Source organism: Trichophyton rubrum (assembly GCF_000151425.1).
Source record: "Trichophyton rubrum CBS 118892 genomic scaffold supercont2.2, whole genome shotgun sequence".
NCBI classification, from domain to species: Eukaryota; Fungi; Ascomycota; class Eurotiomycetes; order Onygenales; family Arthrodermataceae; genus Trichophyton; species Trichophyton rubrum.
The window spans coordinates 1,747,854-1,761,144 of NW_003456427.1; the positions used below are offsets into that span (position 1 = coordinate 1,747,854).

A 13,291-nucleotide genomic window follows, 5' to 3' on the forward strand; every position below is an offset into this window, starting at 1 on the left:
GGGTATCATGCTAACGTTATTCTAGGGGGTCCACCGGGGCCATAGCGGGAGCAGGTGTGGATGGTGGTCGGCGTAAGCCGAACAAACGGTAAGTAACCCTCCTTCTCCTTCCTGGTCTTTCAAAAAAAAAAGATGTGCGCTAACCGATTCAAACTCTAGGTTTGGGCCACCGTGTTGCCGATACACGTCTGTGTGTCGGCAACACGGTGGCCCTACTTGCTCAGGCTGCAAGGGAGGATTGGTCTTTCTGTGGTAGTGCAAAACGGATTGCATCGAGGTAAGCAACCCATCCAGTATCTTATCATCGTTCACATACTGACGCTTGCGCAGACACTTGCAGCCTATATCTTCTGACTTAACTTTCTGCCAGCTTGCAAAGGAAGATGCAAAGGGACTAATCCAGGGGCGTATAACATACCCTATCATGTGTTCACATACTGACGGTTTCTCGCATAGGTGCTCTTCTTCTGTCCAGGGCTTTTTTGTTGCAGAGGATGCAAATAGACTGATCCAGGGGCGTATCACCTACCCTACCTCGTGCTCACGTACTGACGGTTTTTCATAAAGGAAATTGCATATATTGCTGTTGTTGCAAAGGGACTGATCCAGGGAAGTATCACCTACCCTACCATGTGTTCATGGACTGACAGTTTTCTTTCGCAGATAAAATGTTAAGGCTGCAAGGGAGGATGGGTCTGTCTGTGGTAGCGCAGTGCGGAATGCATCGAGGCAAGTCTCCCGTCACCTCATCACTCACCATTGATCACATACTGACAAATGTGCAGACACTTGCAGCCTGCATCTTTTCTTTTCTAGATTCTTTTTTTAAAAGCCACTGGAGGATGGTCAGTCTGTGGTAGCGCAGCGTGCACTGCATCGAGGCAAGTAACCCCATCATCTATACCATCATGAACATGCTAACACATGTGCAGACACCAGATGTGGCTTCGAGGGATGGGTTCCTGTGGTGGCGCGGCACCGGCTGTTCAGAGGTATGCATATTCATCCAACTTCTCTCTTTCTTCTCCTCCTCTTCATCTTCTTCTTGCCCTTCCTCTGCTCCTGTCTCCTCTCCGGTTCTTCATCAGTCCCCATCCCACACACACGCAACCATCTGTCTCCAAAGCCACAAGCTTACATCCCGTCACATCACAGGCGCGCAATCCATGTGGAGGGATGGTCAGTCTTGGGGTAGCGCAGCTGCACTGCATCGAGAGTAAGTCACCTCATCTTCCTGCTGTCGTTGTTCGTGTTGTGTTGTGATGTTGTCGTTGATGAAGTTGAGATGTCGTTGTCTTTTCCTTTTCAGAGGCTCATCACGTGGCTAACCTTATGTAATCTTTCCTAGCGCCCGAGTTTTCCGCTTGCGTATATAGGGGCAGGGGTTGAGCGTGGTGGGATGGTGGGAGCTCAACCCAAGGGTTGGATTTTTTCTTTACTATTATCATAGCCTTGTCAATCAAGATGCCGCTATTCTTCTTCTCCATCTAGTGGTTGCAAGTAATCATACAGTAAACGCAGTAGTAGTCAATCAAGACATAAGAAACAAGATACACAAAAAGTGAATGATGTACATGAGCAAGACAAGTAATACATGAAGCGCTTCAGGGGCTACTGTTCCTTGACAGTAAGAGGTAGAGCTCGTAGACGGCGGCCGAGAAGCTCCAGTTCACCAACAATACCACCAGAGGACAGGGACCATTTCTCACCAACCAATCGTCCGTCAACACGGTCTCTCAGCAGGCCGCTCTTTGCATAGTACTGCAACAAGCCAGCTGCTTCGTCTTTGCCCAGGCCAGAAAGCTCAATATAACCCATTTCCTTCACCTGAGAGAACAGCGAGACCACACGGTCGTCCAGTTTGCCGTACAGAACAGGGTAATCAGGAGAGGATGGGCTAATTCCAGCCTGTCGAGCAGCAATCTGCTTGATTCCGAGCTCCAGAGAAGGCAATCTCATACAGTTGGAGGCAGCGGTTGCATACAACGCAAGACCGCCATTCGGCAAGGCTTTCTTGGGCTCCATACGCATCAGAGAGAGGAAATGTTCGACAATGGTAAAGTCGTGAGCGTGAATGAGCTCATATTCTGGATTGCGGTACTTGGACTCAGCCATCCAGCGAGCGAGATTGTCGACCGTGACGAGAAGCGGAGGACGAGCAATGAATGGCTTAGTTCCCTTTACTGCATTTGTGTCCATTGCTGGTCCTGTGGCAGTCAGCTCAGACCAGAGAGAGCGGAATATCGACCATGAGAGGTCCGGCTGTTGAATGCCGATGTTTGCCATCTCGAAGAGAGACATCCCAGAGTCCTTGACGTTAGGGTGTGATCGGGAAACGTGCAGTTTTGAGAGAACTTCCTTGTTTCCCTCGGCTATGCGCTTGAGCAACTCGGCAGTGGCATTTTTCTGGAAATATTTGACTGGATTTGAGTTGGGGACTGGAGCATAGGCCGTTGTGCCGTTGACAATGTCCCAGGCTATATTGTACGTCAGCACCTAGCTTGGAAATCATAATGGAAATAGGGACATACCGTCTGGGATGGTGACCACTACCCAGTTCTTCAAGAAGGCCATTGTAGTAGCGTGAAGCAGGTGAACACTTTTCCCTGTACCTCTCCCGCCTGTGACAATTTTCATGACAGCTTCCGTGCCTTTTTCATTATCATTGATATGCTCAATCAATCTGCCCAGCTCAACAGTTTCTTTCCTAACCACAGTGCAGGGCCGTCTGAACAAACTCCATCCCTGGCTCCTCCTGAAGGCCTCAACAGCTCTCAATCTATCAATCAAATTCATTGGCAAACCAATTACTTGAGTCCTAAGCTCTGGATCACTCAAATTCGCCACACTAAGCTCTTGTAGACCGGTAACCTCGAGCGCATTGTTGTTACTTAGCACAATTCGATGGCTTAGAGCCCTTCGCTCGTCTGGGCTTCGTCGAGCCGGCCTGCCTGCCTTCCCCTTCTTTAGGGTTCGTGTACTTCGTGATTCACGGAATCTCGGTCCGGGATTCTGGTTCTTCCCTTTCTTAGCTGGAGCGGCATTGAGAGCTGCGCTAGTGTGGAATGACGAGGATGTGGGTAGTGTACGGAGAAGAGTTGACGGTTGAGTGAGCGCCGGTAGCGAGAGTGCTCGAGACGGGTATACGGAGCGTATCTGGGAGACACATCTCCAGCAACATGAGGAAGCCATCTTCGGGCACACCAGACTGCTGATCTGGCTTCTACCGAACGCCAATGGCTCGCCGCGTGCACTTTGCAGTTCGTCGTGGATGGTTTTTCGCTTCTTGACGTCGCTTTTTTTACTTTGAAGGAAAAAAAGTGATGGAAGATCGAAAGGGGAAAAAGTAGTCGCTGTTTTTACAATATCACGTGATGTAATTGCACTGCCAAGCTTCATTTAAAGCGGCAAGGGGAATCCACCCTTGTGAATTTTTGATTTATTTTTTTTGATCTTCACGAACAGTAATTTATATATCGCAGACAAATCAGTCGCATTATTTGGTATTAAGAAAGAAGACAGCCTAGAACCTCATGCCGGACATAGCCATGGCGGATTCGACGACTAAGGTCAAGTCAAAGACAAAGCCAGAGAGACTGTGCGTATGATACTTCAACCTACAGATTTTCTTATATTTAACAGGCAATCCAGGCCGATAACGGTTGAAAAGCCCACACCATATGTATTTGATCTTGGAAACCTTATGGCGTTGGATGCGAACCCAATTGATCTCCCTCAGTCTGCAAAATCTTCGCCATTGATATTAAATCAGAGCCTGAAAGCTACGGCACGCGACGGCGCCCAGTGCCTTGTCAACCAGCTCCTCACCACCTGTCCGATAACGAGCTCAATGCAAGACGGAGTTCTTCTCACCCTTCCACGTCCAACGACCATGGTACCTCGGTTCAAACCACTGCCTACTCCCAAACCTCCTACCAAATGGGAGCTGTTTGCCCGCAAGAAGGGAATTGGCAAGTACAACACCAAGCTGGGCAGCGGCCTAGCTGACACCGAACGGAAGAAAAACCTGGTTTATGACGAAGATAAGGGCGAGTGGGTGCCCAAGTGGGGATATAAGGGGAAAAATAAGGGAACCGAGGATGACTGGCTTGTGGAGGTTGATGAGTCCAAGTGGAAGAAAGAGGAACAGATGAATAACGAGGGCAAGTCAATTCGAAACGAAGGCAGAAAGGAGCGGATGGAAAGAGCGAGGAGAAACGAGAGAAAGATGAGGGCCAACGAACGCAAGGCTAGAACCGGGAAGGCGAAGTAAGGTCGAAAAGTCGAGTTGGTAGTTTTACCAGGTGTTACGGCCGTCTGTTATAATGGTTTGCATGGCGTTAGGGCGGGCAATGGATATATCCTGTAGACTAGGGATTTTAAAAAAGTGAATGATTAGATCATGTCAATCGTATTATTGAATCAACCTCAGCCTATCTACGGCCTTCAATTAGTTAAGGTAGAAGATCACACTCTTCTATATTGAGTGCCGGGTAAACCAAATTGACATGGGCATGGGGAGAGGATGAAGCCAGCAGTCTATTAAACAAATTTGAGAGTGATATTAATTCAAAATGACTTATTCAACTTTGTATCAACAAGTAGAACCAACGACACAAACAGTTGCCAAAAAGGTAGGACAGTGGAAAAGAAAATTCAAAAGCCACAGGACCAAAAGAAAAAGGCGGGCAATGACGAAACACAAGTAGAATTGAATGTGCCAACGCCAACGAAGATATCAAATCGCTCGATGCGCCGAACCAATGCTTTCCACGTAGGACCAATAAAAAGCAAATACCGCAAAAAAGTCGTCAAAAAGCCAGCCGGAGAGGGGAGGAAGAAAAGGTGATAAAAGGCACGGTTCATTAAAGAAAATCGAGTAAGGAGAATGGTATCGTCTGGTGGTTGTGGAGGGAATCATATTTTAAAAGGACATGGTGCTTGAAGTTGTAACAGGGAATAGGTGAAGCAACGCAATCCACTGCGGAACATAAATGAGAAAAAGATTTTCTGAGAACGAAGATTGGTTTGTAGGGGGGAAAGTAAAGCAAGGGGTATGGTACGCTCTATTAGGGGAGTGCTATCTCCTTCGACCCCGACGTATGCCTGAAGGTAGGTCAGCGGTTAGGAAAGATAATTCAAGGATATCAGGTTGTCAGTTCTGTGGAAAAGCGGATAGGCGATAAGGGAGGACCCAGCTCGGGTAGCTGGGAAGTTGATCGCGAATGATTGCTAGGTCGGGCCACCTCTTTTGCAGTCTTCTTGGGGCTGACGGAGCGGGTCGAGTCCTGTCTCGGCGGTATAGCACGCGCTCCATCCGTGCAGTCTGCAGAGTTACGCGATTGTTGTCGTGGCGATTGCCGCGGTGATTGCTGCGGTGAGTGTTGGGGCGATTGTTGCACCTGTGGCGGTGGCTGACTGCTACCCGACGATGAGATGGCTCTCTCTTCACCCGTTGCGCCGGAGGTCCTCGAAGGTGCTACAGCAGAACTATCTGAAGGATGGCCATTCTGCTGCTGTTGCTTTTCCCTCTCCTGCCTATCGAGCTCCGCCTCAATTTCAAGATGTTCCTTCTCTGTCCAGCATCCCTGCCAACAGTTCTTCCAGTCACAGACAAGGAAGTTGAAACAATATCCATCTATTTTCAGGCAAGGCTGGAAACAGATGCACAAGTTGCGGTAATCCATTTTGTTTTTGTCGACGTATGAATGGAGGAGACTGAGGTGGCATGTGATTGTGAAGAGAAGGTAGTAGTTGTATGGAGGAAGCTTGGAGAGTTCATCCTTGAGTAGCTGTGGTGCAGTGGTGGCGCCAGGGCACTCAGCAGCAATTTTGGCCTGAGTCGCTTTTGGCAAAATTTCATCAGGGAGACAACGGAGCCAGGCTTTAAACATAGATCCGATGGTGTTGATATCGTAGAGATCGGGTTCATCGAATAGGTTAATGTCGAGTTCTATCTATATCTTAGCAGGCTGCGTTACCCAAGAGTTGCAGACAGGGTAGACAAACCTGTATCAAACCGTCGTTGCCAGTGTTTCACCTCCTTCCCACTTCCAGGAACACGATATAAGCCCTCTTCTTCACAACCTTTGAAATTAAGGTAACTAGCAAAAAAAAGCAATCAGTATCACTGCACGATGAGATCACTCTTGAAGATAAAATATGACGTGTAAACATACTCAATGCACCTCCATGGTAAAGCAGGCATCCAAAATTCTGTCTTGTCCTTGGAATTTCTCAAACTCTTCACCATTCTTGTTCGCCGTGTCTGCTCAACTAGAGGCAGGTTAATAACAGAGCACACATAGTTGTCATCCTGGACAACCTCTCGTTCGTTGCTGCTACCACTCCGTGCGATTTTTCCGAAGAATCCCTTGCCAGCCTTGCCGATACGGTCTGCGGCACCGCTGGAGGTGCTTTTGATGTTGCTAAACAGTGATGAGCTAGCCACTGAACTCATCATTGAGCTCCCATGGCTGCGTTCTCGCTTAGTATTAGTTTGTATTTGCTGAGAGTTGCCGCTATTCTGGCTGGATGAGAGTGTTCTACTGCCATCTCGAGTTGCTGGTCGGTCGGCGGATCGGTTGCGAGACGTCGAGCCCATGACGTCTCTGAATGTCCGTTCTTGTTGCAGAGGAGCGGTCTTCAGTGGAGGATCGGTATCGGTATTGGTCTCCTCAAGGCGTAGCAGACCATTCGAGGGACGTTTTTTAGGCCCGGCCGAACGGGGGCTTTGTAGACCGTCGTCAGCACGGATGGAGCGTGTGCGAGCCAGTAAGCCTCCAAAGCGTGGCTTGCTTTTCTTTGGGTTGAGGGAATGTATCGCTGCAGGGGCAGGTGGTGCTGAGGAAGAAGATGGTGGAAGTATTGGTGGGTTGAAAGTTGAGGCGGAGTCTTCAGCTGGTTTTAAGCTTGCGGAGCGCGGAGGGGGGGACTGGTGATCTTCACTTGTATCGCCTAGCGACAAGGGGCAAGGGGCCAGGGTTAGCGTTGTAATGTTAGTGAAACCAGGTGCATACATACTGTTAGGTTTGTCAGTCTGTTTAGGTGAATCGGGTTTCGGTGACGTTCGCGTCGCGGTGCCACGGCCAGCTTTATCCCTATCCCTGGAGCTGGCTCGACTCATCGAAGATTTTTCTTCTCCAGAGTGGCCACTGGACGCGTCTGAAAGATGTATTTTCTGTGCAGATTTCGACGCTTTGAGGTTGGAGAAGAAAGATTTGGACGGATCGCGGGTGTGTTTATTGGCCTGCTGGGGTGAGGGAGGGTATGGTGGAATGGCAGTTATCGCTGGTGTTTGTGGATGTTCAGCCTTGTTTGTCACATTTTCGGGCTCCCGAACCGGCTCGTTTGATGATATGGACGTGACGGGTCTGATGGTTGATCCCTTTGGGAATGTCGACGGAGGGCTAAGCTTTTGGGATGGGGATGTTTTTGACTGATGAGATGTCTCACGGCTGGACTTTTCAAGTTGCGATGGAGATACTTGGACCGATTTTCTGGCCATGATTGCTGATATGTAGACTGAAGATCTATTCGGCCTCCCCTTGGGAATGCACCGAGAGATCTGAGATGTCGATAAGAAGGCTGAAAAGGGAATATGAGCGTGATAAAGGAGTGTTGCGCCTGAAGGCAACAAAGGATCGGGGAATTTGCTATAATCGACGAGGTCAGTCATATCAACAGTATTAACAATGTAGGTAAATGCACGGAACAGCAGAAGCGAGGAAAAGGGATATCGGGCTGAAATGACTTGCGCCTGACAAGTAGCGTACCGTTCGAGATATAAAAACAAGAAGAGCCAGCCCGAGTGGTTACTCTGTGCTGATATGCCGTCGCACTGGCATAAACCCAGGGAAGAATGCTCCGCCAAAACGTGGACTCTGGATCAGGATCCTCGTTCTATCTGTCAACCAGCAGACAAGGTATGCGGGGGCTATGTTCGGAGTTGGGCTCCAACGCAACGGGCGAAGGCAGTTATGCCGGGCGATTGATCAGACACGCTCCCTGCACCACGTATGTATTATAACCTCCAAGGAAAGCCAGGACGATAGGATGGCAGTGTCAGGCGCTAGCCATCAACGGTGTAAATATCGTTGGCTTCGGGCTGTTTCAAGCGGCAGGTTGCGTTGGTGAGATATGAGCAGTCGCGGATAGTAGAAAGGGTGACACGAAAAGGGGAACCCCAAGATCAGATGGGGAGCCACTGCGTTCACGACGAGGATACGATTCTAGACAGTAATCAGAGTAAGCCGAGTTCATGTTCCCGTAAAGAAGCAAAAAACGCAGGACAACAGTCAGTTTCAAGAGACGGTGAAGGAATCGACAAGGCAACAAACATGACAGGACATGGTAGGTGGTAGTTATGCGTTGCACGTCGAAGATGGCTGCAGACGACCACAGAAAAAAGCAACCTCCAACGGGCAAGAAATAAAGAACATCACTGGAAAGGCTTCGTGCAACATGGAGATACAACAAGAATAACCGTATGCCGTGAAATAGGGCTGACTTTTTCTCTGTCCCGTCGTGGATTCTTCTTGTTCTTTTTTCCCCTTCAAATCCTAATTCTCGTCTGGGCTCTTGTTCTCCTGCGTGGCTCCCGCTTTTGCTCCGCCCTTTGTTATGGTTCTGTATCAGACAGAGCGCTCCGTGAGCAGCCTTGACCCCATCAAGGATTTGATACAGGTACAGAGACGGAGTTATTCGTCTGAACTGAGGCGATCGACAGGTTCGAGTACAAAAGAACAAGCAGCAGACAAAAGAACAGCACCCGCGCGGCCAATAGGGGAGGATATGGGCGAAGCTGAAACCGAAAAACAGCCGAAAGCTGAGGAGGATTTAACCCTACCTTTTACCTGATTCGCGCAGAACCACCACACAGTTGTCTTCAGCTACACAGCAACTTTTCGAAATAAGGAGGGGAAAGTTCGAAACGAAGGATAGCAGGAAAAGCCGAACAGTTTCTGTTGCGTGTGAAAGGGAAGGTGGTTGATAATAATGGCCACATAGGATGCTCCGTAAGAGAAGGAGGAAAAGGGTGGAAAAAGACAACGAAGCAAGCCCCCGGCCGGTCGAGGGGGGATGCAGGCACCAGGTCGTGTTAGCGTCGATCAACAAGAGCGGCTTTACGAACAACACGCAACGCACACACGAGGGTCTGAACAAAATCCGTTCGAGCGTGCTGTCTCTGGTCGTTTATAAAAAAAAAGAGATGCCAGTCAACCACCAATAGATAAATGGTGGGTGTAGCTGATAGTGTCAGTACGACTTTAGCCTCGTTTTCAACCCCCCGCCACGGCAGAAGAGCGAAGTTGAACCGGCGGTAAAGGGAACCCGGGGATCGATCGGTGGGACAAGACGAAAGGCGAAGTCAATAAACCCGGTCCACGACAGCAGGCAGGATGACAGGCTGTATAAGATCCCAGTTCGGCGGTTGGACGCTGCAGGTCGAGCAGAGTATATAAGATATCGATATTAATGGCGGGCTAGAGAAGCTTGGCTAAAGGGGTAAAGGAGGCGGCGAAAGTCAATGTTTCAGCATGCTCTGCGCTTGGCAGCAGCAGGAGTACGTTTCCACCAGGACAAAACAGTTGAAGCAGCACCAGAACGAAGCGCAGACGATGATGTGAAGAGTGACAGAATCCGCAGAAAACGAAGATGAGGTTGACGTTGAAGTCGTTGAAGTCGAGAATTGCCGAAAGGAGACGAAGAGGCGATGCTGACGTCAGCGCTGGAAGGGGACTAGCGTGCTTGCTGGCGGCTACAGACTTGGCATGACGTATATGCTTATGTAATAAATGTCACGAAAAGGGGGGAAGTCGACATGAAGCGGAGAGGGAGCGATCTCGTTTCTACCTGGAAGAGACGGACAAGAGAGACCGAGAGATCGATGGACGGGAGTGCGGGTGCTTATGTATCCTTCGTCGAGGCTGAGATTAAACGTTGCCCCCTTCGCGGCAGGCGGCTTCTAGAGGGCCTAGACAGCCAAATCCACGAGGTCCTCTTGGTCGCTACGCTGTAAGGCGCTTCTTTGGTGGAGAACGGGCATGTCTAGCTAGGTAGGACAGGCGCTCTTCCAGCCTTGGAGAATGGGCATTGATTAATCATGGGTCACGAAACGTATTAACATACAAAGCAACACTATGAAATTTGTCGTTCCAATATCTATGCAGCGAGGGAGGCATTCGGCATGGGACTTCGCTTCAGGCTAGACGGCAGTGGTCCCATGATGGCTATGGATTGTACTAAGTTGTAAGCGCTGTCATATTCGCCCTTTAAGCTGTACCTAAGATTGGAAGAGATTCCTGGTATCAAAAATAGGTTCCTAAACCGAGAACAGTGTTTACTTCATGCAGATGTCTTACAACTTAAATTTAGAAGATAGAAAGCCTTTTCCATCACGACTGTGTTTCCAGATATCGGCTCCGTATTTTGATCCCCTCAATATACATTTGGAATTATGCATGTTTATGAACCTTGCTCCACTGAGGTCGTATAAAGCCAGGAGGCTAAAACTGAAAGGCAGAAATAGGGGAAGAACTCGTGTGGTCCTGCATTATCGTTTCTTGGGATTGGTCATTTAAATTGGCCTTGCTCGTGCCCCTATTATATTATTAAGGGGTTATATGAATGCAGGTCTCGATATGCTGCCAGACAGCGGTGGTCAAATAACTAACTAGTCGACCGACTAGCAAACGTGCCACTAACTAGTCATGGATTCAGGCGCTTTCTTCTGCAAGTTACCCGTCCACTGCTGTCAAAGCTCGTCAAATGGAGACCTGGGGCATCTTTAGCAAACCTTTGCCCATTGCACGTACCTTTGACCCGTACTTAGGATTACTCCTAGCAAGGTGGGATAGGTGGGATCAACGTCGAAGATGACTACACAATTCAGTTCTCGATATGAGTCGAATTTCTTCGTAAGAGGTAGTTCGATCTACGAAATACACAAAGTGAATAATTGCTTGGTCGCCACCATCTTTCAGAAACACATGCTGTTTCTTTTAAATACTCGTATCTCGCAGTTACCCCTGAGCCTCAGAGCTAGACGGGGTCGATAAATCGCCACTGCCCACTAATTCGGAGGAAAACTTCCCACAGGACGGATGATTACCATATAATGGATCCTCCAGCTTGATTTCCTTGCCTCCATCCCTGAGTGTCGTATACTCTAAAGAAGCAACAACAAGTTTAACCTGCGGCTTTATCCAGAAAAGCCATATAGAGACTTGAGGAAAAGTAGTTATGTGTCTTGTAGGCAAAAATATTTTTATGTGAAGAAGCTGTCAGCCTTGGGTCAGGCGGTAAAAACGTTCACTACCGGCAACTACTTCGCATATCTTGCACAGAACACTAGCTGGGAATCTCTGCTTGAGGGAGGATTCCAAAATCACTTAGCAAATGATCCAGCCAGAAGAAATCGAAAGTCGACTACTTTGATTACATACGCAAGGACGTTATCGAGTTTATCATAGTCATGTGATGTGACTTCGAAATTGAACAATTAATGTTACAAAAACTGAACCTAATGTTAAACATCGCCCAATCCCAGCCAGCCCGCTGATAAATCTAGACAGACGCACATCACGTAAATCTGTCCAGGCTCCAGAACAACAATGACAAATATTCCATCGATGTCCTTTGAAGCGCTCTACACGGCGGGAAAAATCCGAATCTTTTTTATTTGATCTCTCGGATAGGCACACGGGTAATCACTGTAGCTTTATCCATTACATCACTCGATCTATCACTCATGTCGCTTGTCTCAGGCCCAGGTAGAGGCGGATCTACTTCTGGAGCGCAGGAGCTCTACACTCAAAAACATGTGGACTATATAAAGAGTCTAGATACTGTGCGTAAGATTCCCTTCTCCTGGCATGCGCTCTTCTTTTCCTGGTCTAGACATCCTGCTGACCCCTGTCTTGCCAGCGAAGAGATGAACTCGAATATTGGTTAACAGAACACCTCCGGCTCAACGGCGTCTACTGGGGACTCACCGCACTGCACATACTCGGGCATCCAGATGCGCTACCGCGCGACAAAACGATAGAATTTGTTTTATCCTGCCAGAGTGAAGATGGTGGTTTTGGTGCGGCGCCTAGACACGATGCCCACATGTTATATACCGTTAGTGCGGTACAGATACTTGTAACGCTTGATGCGGTTGACGAACTGAATAAGGATGGACGCGGTGGGAAAGAGAAGGTTGCTTCTTGTACGTCGAGCACAGGGTTGGCTATCTCTTGATTTGTGCTAAATCATGGGGTGCTGTAGGGATTGCGAACCTCCAAGACCGTTCAACGGGTACGTTTAAAGGCGACTCATGGGGAGAAACAGATACCCGGTTCCTATATGGGGCGTTCAACGCACTTTCTCTGCTCGGCCTGTTACACCTCGTCGATACTGAGAAGGCTGTAGCATATATCCAATCCTGTGCCAATTTTGATGGAGGCTATGGGGTTAGGCCAGGTGCCGAGTCACACGCTGGTCAGATATTCACCTGTGTCGGAGCTCTCGCTATAGTTGACAGGCTAGATCTGGTTGATACCGACCGGCTGGGTGGCTGGCTTAGTGAGCGACAGTTGGAGAATGGAGGCCTGAACGGGCGGCCTGAAAAGAAAGAGGATGTGTGCTATAGCTGGTGGGTGATGAGTGCGTTAGCAATGATCGGAAGACTACATTGGATCAACGGTGATAAGCTTGCTGCATTCATCTTACGGTGCCAGGTAGGACTGCTGTTGATATGCACGATGCCCTGAAAAAGTAAGACGTACTAACTGTTTTAGGATCCTGAGCATGGCGGTATCGCTGATAGACCTGAGGATATGGTGGATGTATTTCATACTGTGTTTGGGCTAACAGGGTTGAGTTTATTGAAGTATCCAGGCCTGAAAGAGGTAGACCCAGTATAGTACGTCCCATTGGCATCAACTACAACATGTGGAGGGCGAAATCGTTGCTAACATCCATCAGCTGTATGCCTAAGGAGGCTACGGATAGAGCATTAGGTCGTTGCGTATAGTAGTGAATATAAACCGTGATATATATTTAATTGTAAGTCACCCTGCAACGACACTTAGCTATCCACTAGAACTCCCTCTTTTCTCCGCAACTCCCGCTTCTAATGGCCCATCGACCTTACAAATGGACAATGGGACACTCGGCAGGAGAAGAAAAATACCTACTCGCGTGCCATATATCCACTTAGGGAGGTCTATACATATTAGCCCTGAGAGCATTAGCACATCGTGTACATAAAACTGCCACTCCCCCGTGATAAGCTCATGAAACT

At 48.6% G+C, this 13,291-nt stretch overlaps 5 protein-coding genes across 5 annotated transcripts; 3 read left to right on the forward strand and 2 right to left on the reverse strand.

Annotated features, from left to right (window-relative positions):
- Window positions 1-60: 60 nt before the first annotated feature.
- On the forward strand, window positions 61-565 carry TERG_02229 (uncharacterized protein; the record flags this gene model as incomplete). The annotated part of the gene is made up of 3 exons (XM_003237463.1): window positions 61-88; window positions 160-277; window positions 331-565. The coding sequence occupies 3 exons, from the start codon at window positions 61-63 to the stop codon at window positions 563-565; spliced, it is 381 nt and encodes a 126-aa protein (XP_003237511.1).
- Window positions 566-1,611: 1,046 nt separating this feature from the next.
- On the reverse strand, window positions 1,612-3,399 carry TERG_02230 (uncharacterized protein; the record flags this gene model as incomplete). The annotated part of the gene is made up of 2 exons (XM_003237464.2): window positions 1,612-2,477; window positions 2,532-3,399. 2 exons carry the CDS (start codon window positions 3,397-3,399, stop codon window positions 1,612-1,614), a joined length of 1,734 nt encoding a protein of 577 aa, XP_003237512.2.
- Window positions 3,400-3,548: 149 nt separating this feature from the next.
- Window positions 3,549-4,273, forward strand: TERG_02231 (uncharacterized protein; the record flags this gene model as incomplete). The annotated part of the gene is made up of 2 exons (XM_003237465.1): window positions 3,549-3,598; window positions 3,652-4,273. 2 exons carry the CDS (start codon window positions 3,549-3,551, stop codon window positions 4,271-4,273), a joined length of 672 nt encoding a protein of 223 aa, XP_003237513.1.
- An 874-nt stretch (window positions 4,274-5,147) lies between these two features.
- Window positions 5,148-7,678, reverse strand: TERG_02232 (uncharacterized protein; the record flags this gene model as incomplete). The annotated part of the gene is made up of 4 exons (XM_003237466.2): window positions 5,148-5,953; window positions 6,010-6,104; window positions 6,180-6,957; window positions 7,024-7,678. The coding sequence occupies 4 exons, from the start codon at window positions 7,676-7,678 to the stop codon at window positions 5,148-5,150; spliced, it is 2,334 nt and encodes a 777-aa protein (XP_003237514.2).
- A 4,074-nt stretch (window positions 7,679-11,752) lies between these two features.
- TERG_02234 (uncharacterized protein) lies at window positions 11,753-13,051 on the forward strand (the record flags this gene model as incomplete). The annotated part of the gene is made up of 6 exons (XM_003237468.2): window positions 11,753-11,851; window positions 11,929-12,214; window positions 12,274-12,303; window positions 12,418-12,725; window positions 12,786-12,910; window positions 12,973-13,051. The coding sequence occupies 6 exons, from the start codon at window positions 11,753-11,755 to the stop codon at window positions 13,019-13,021; spliced, it is 897 nt and encodes a 298-aa protein (XP_003237516.2). The 3' UTR covers window positions 13,022-13,051.
- Between the last annotated feature and the right edge of the window lie 240 nt (window positions 13,052-13,291).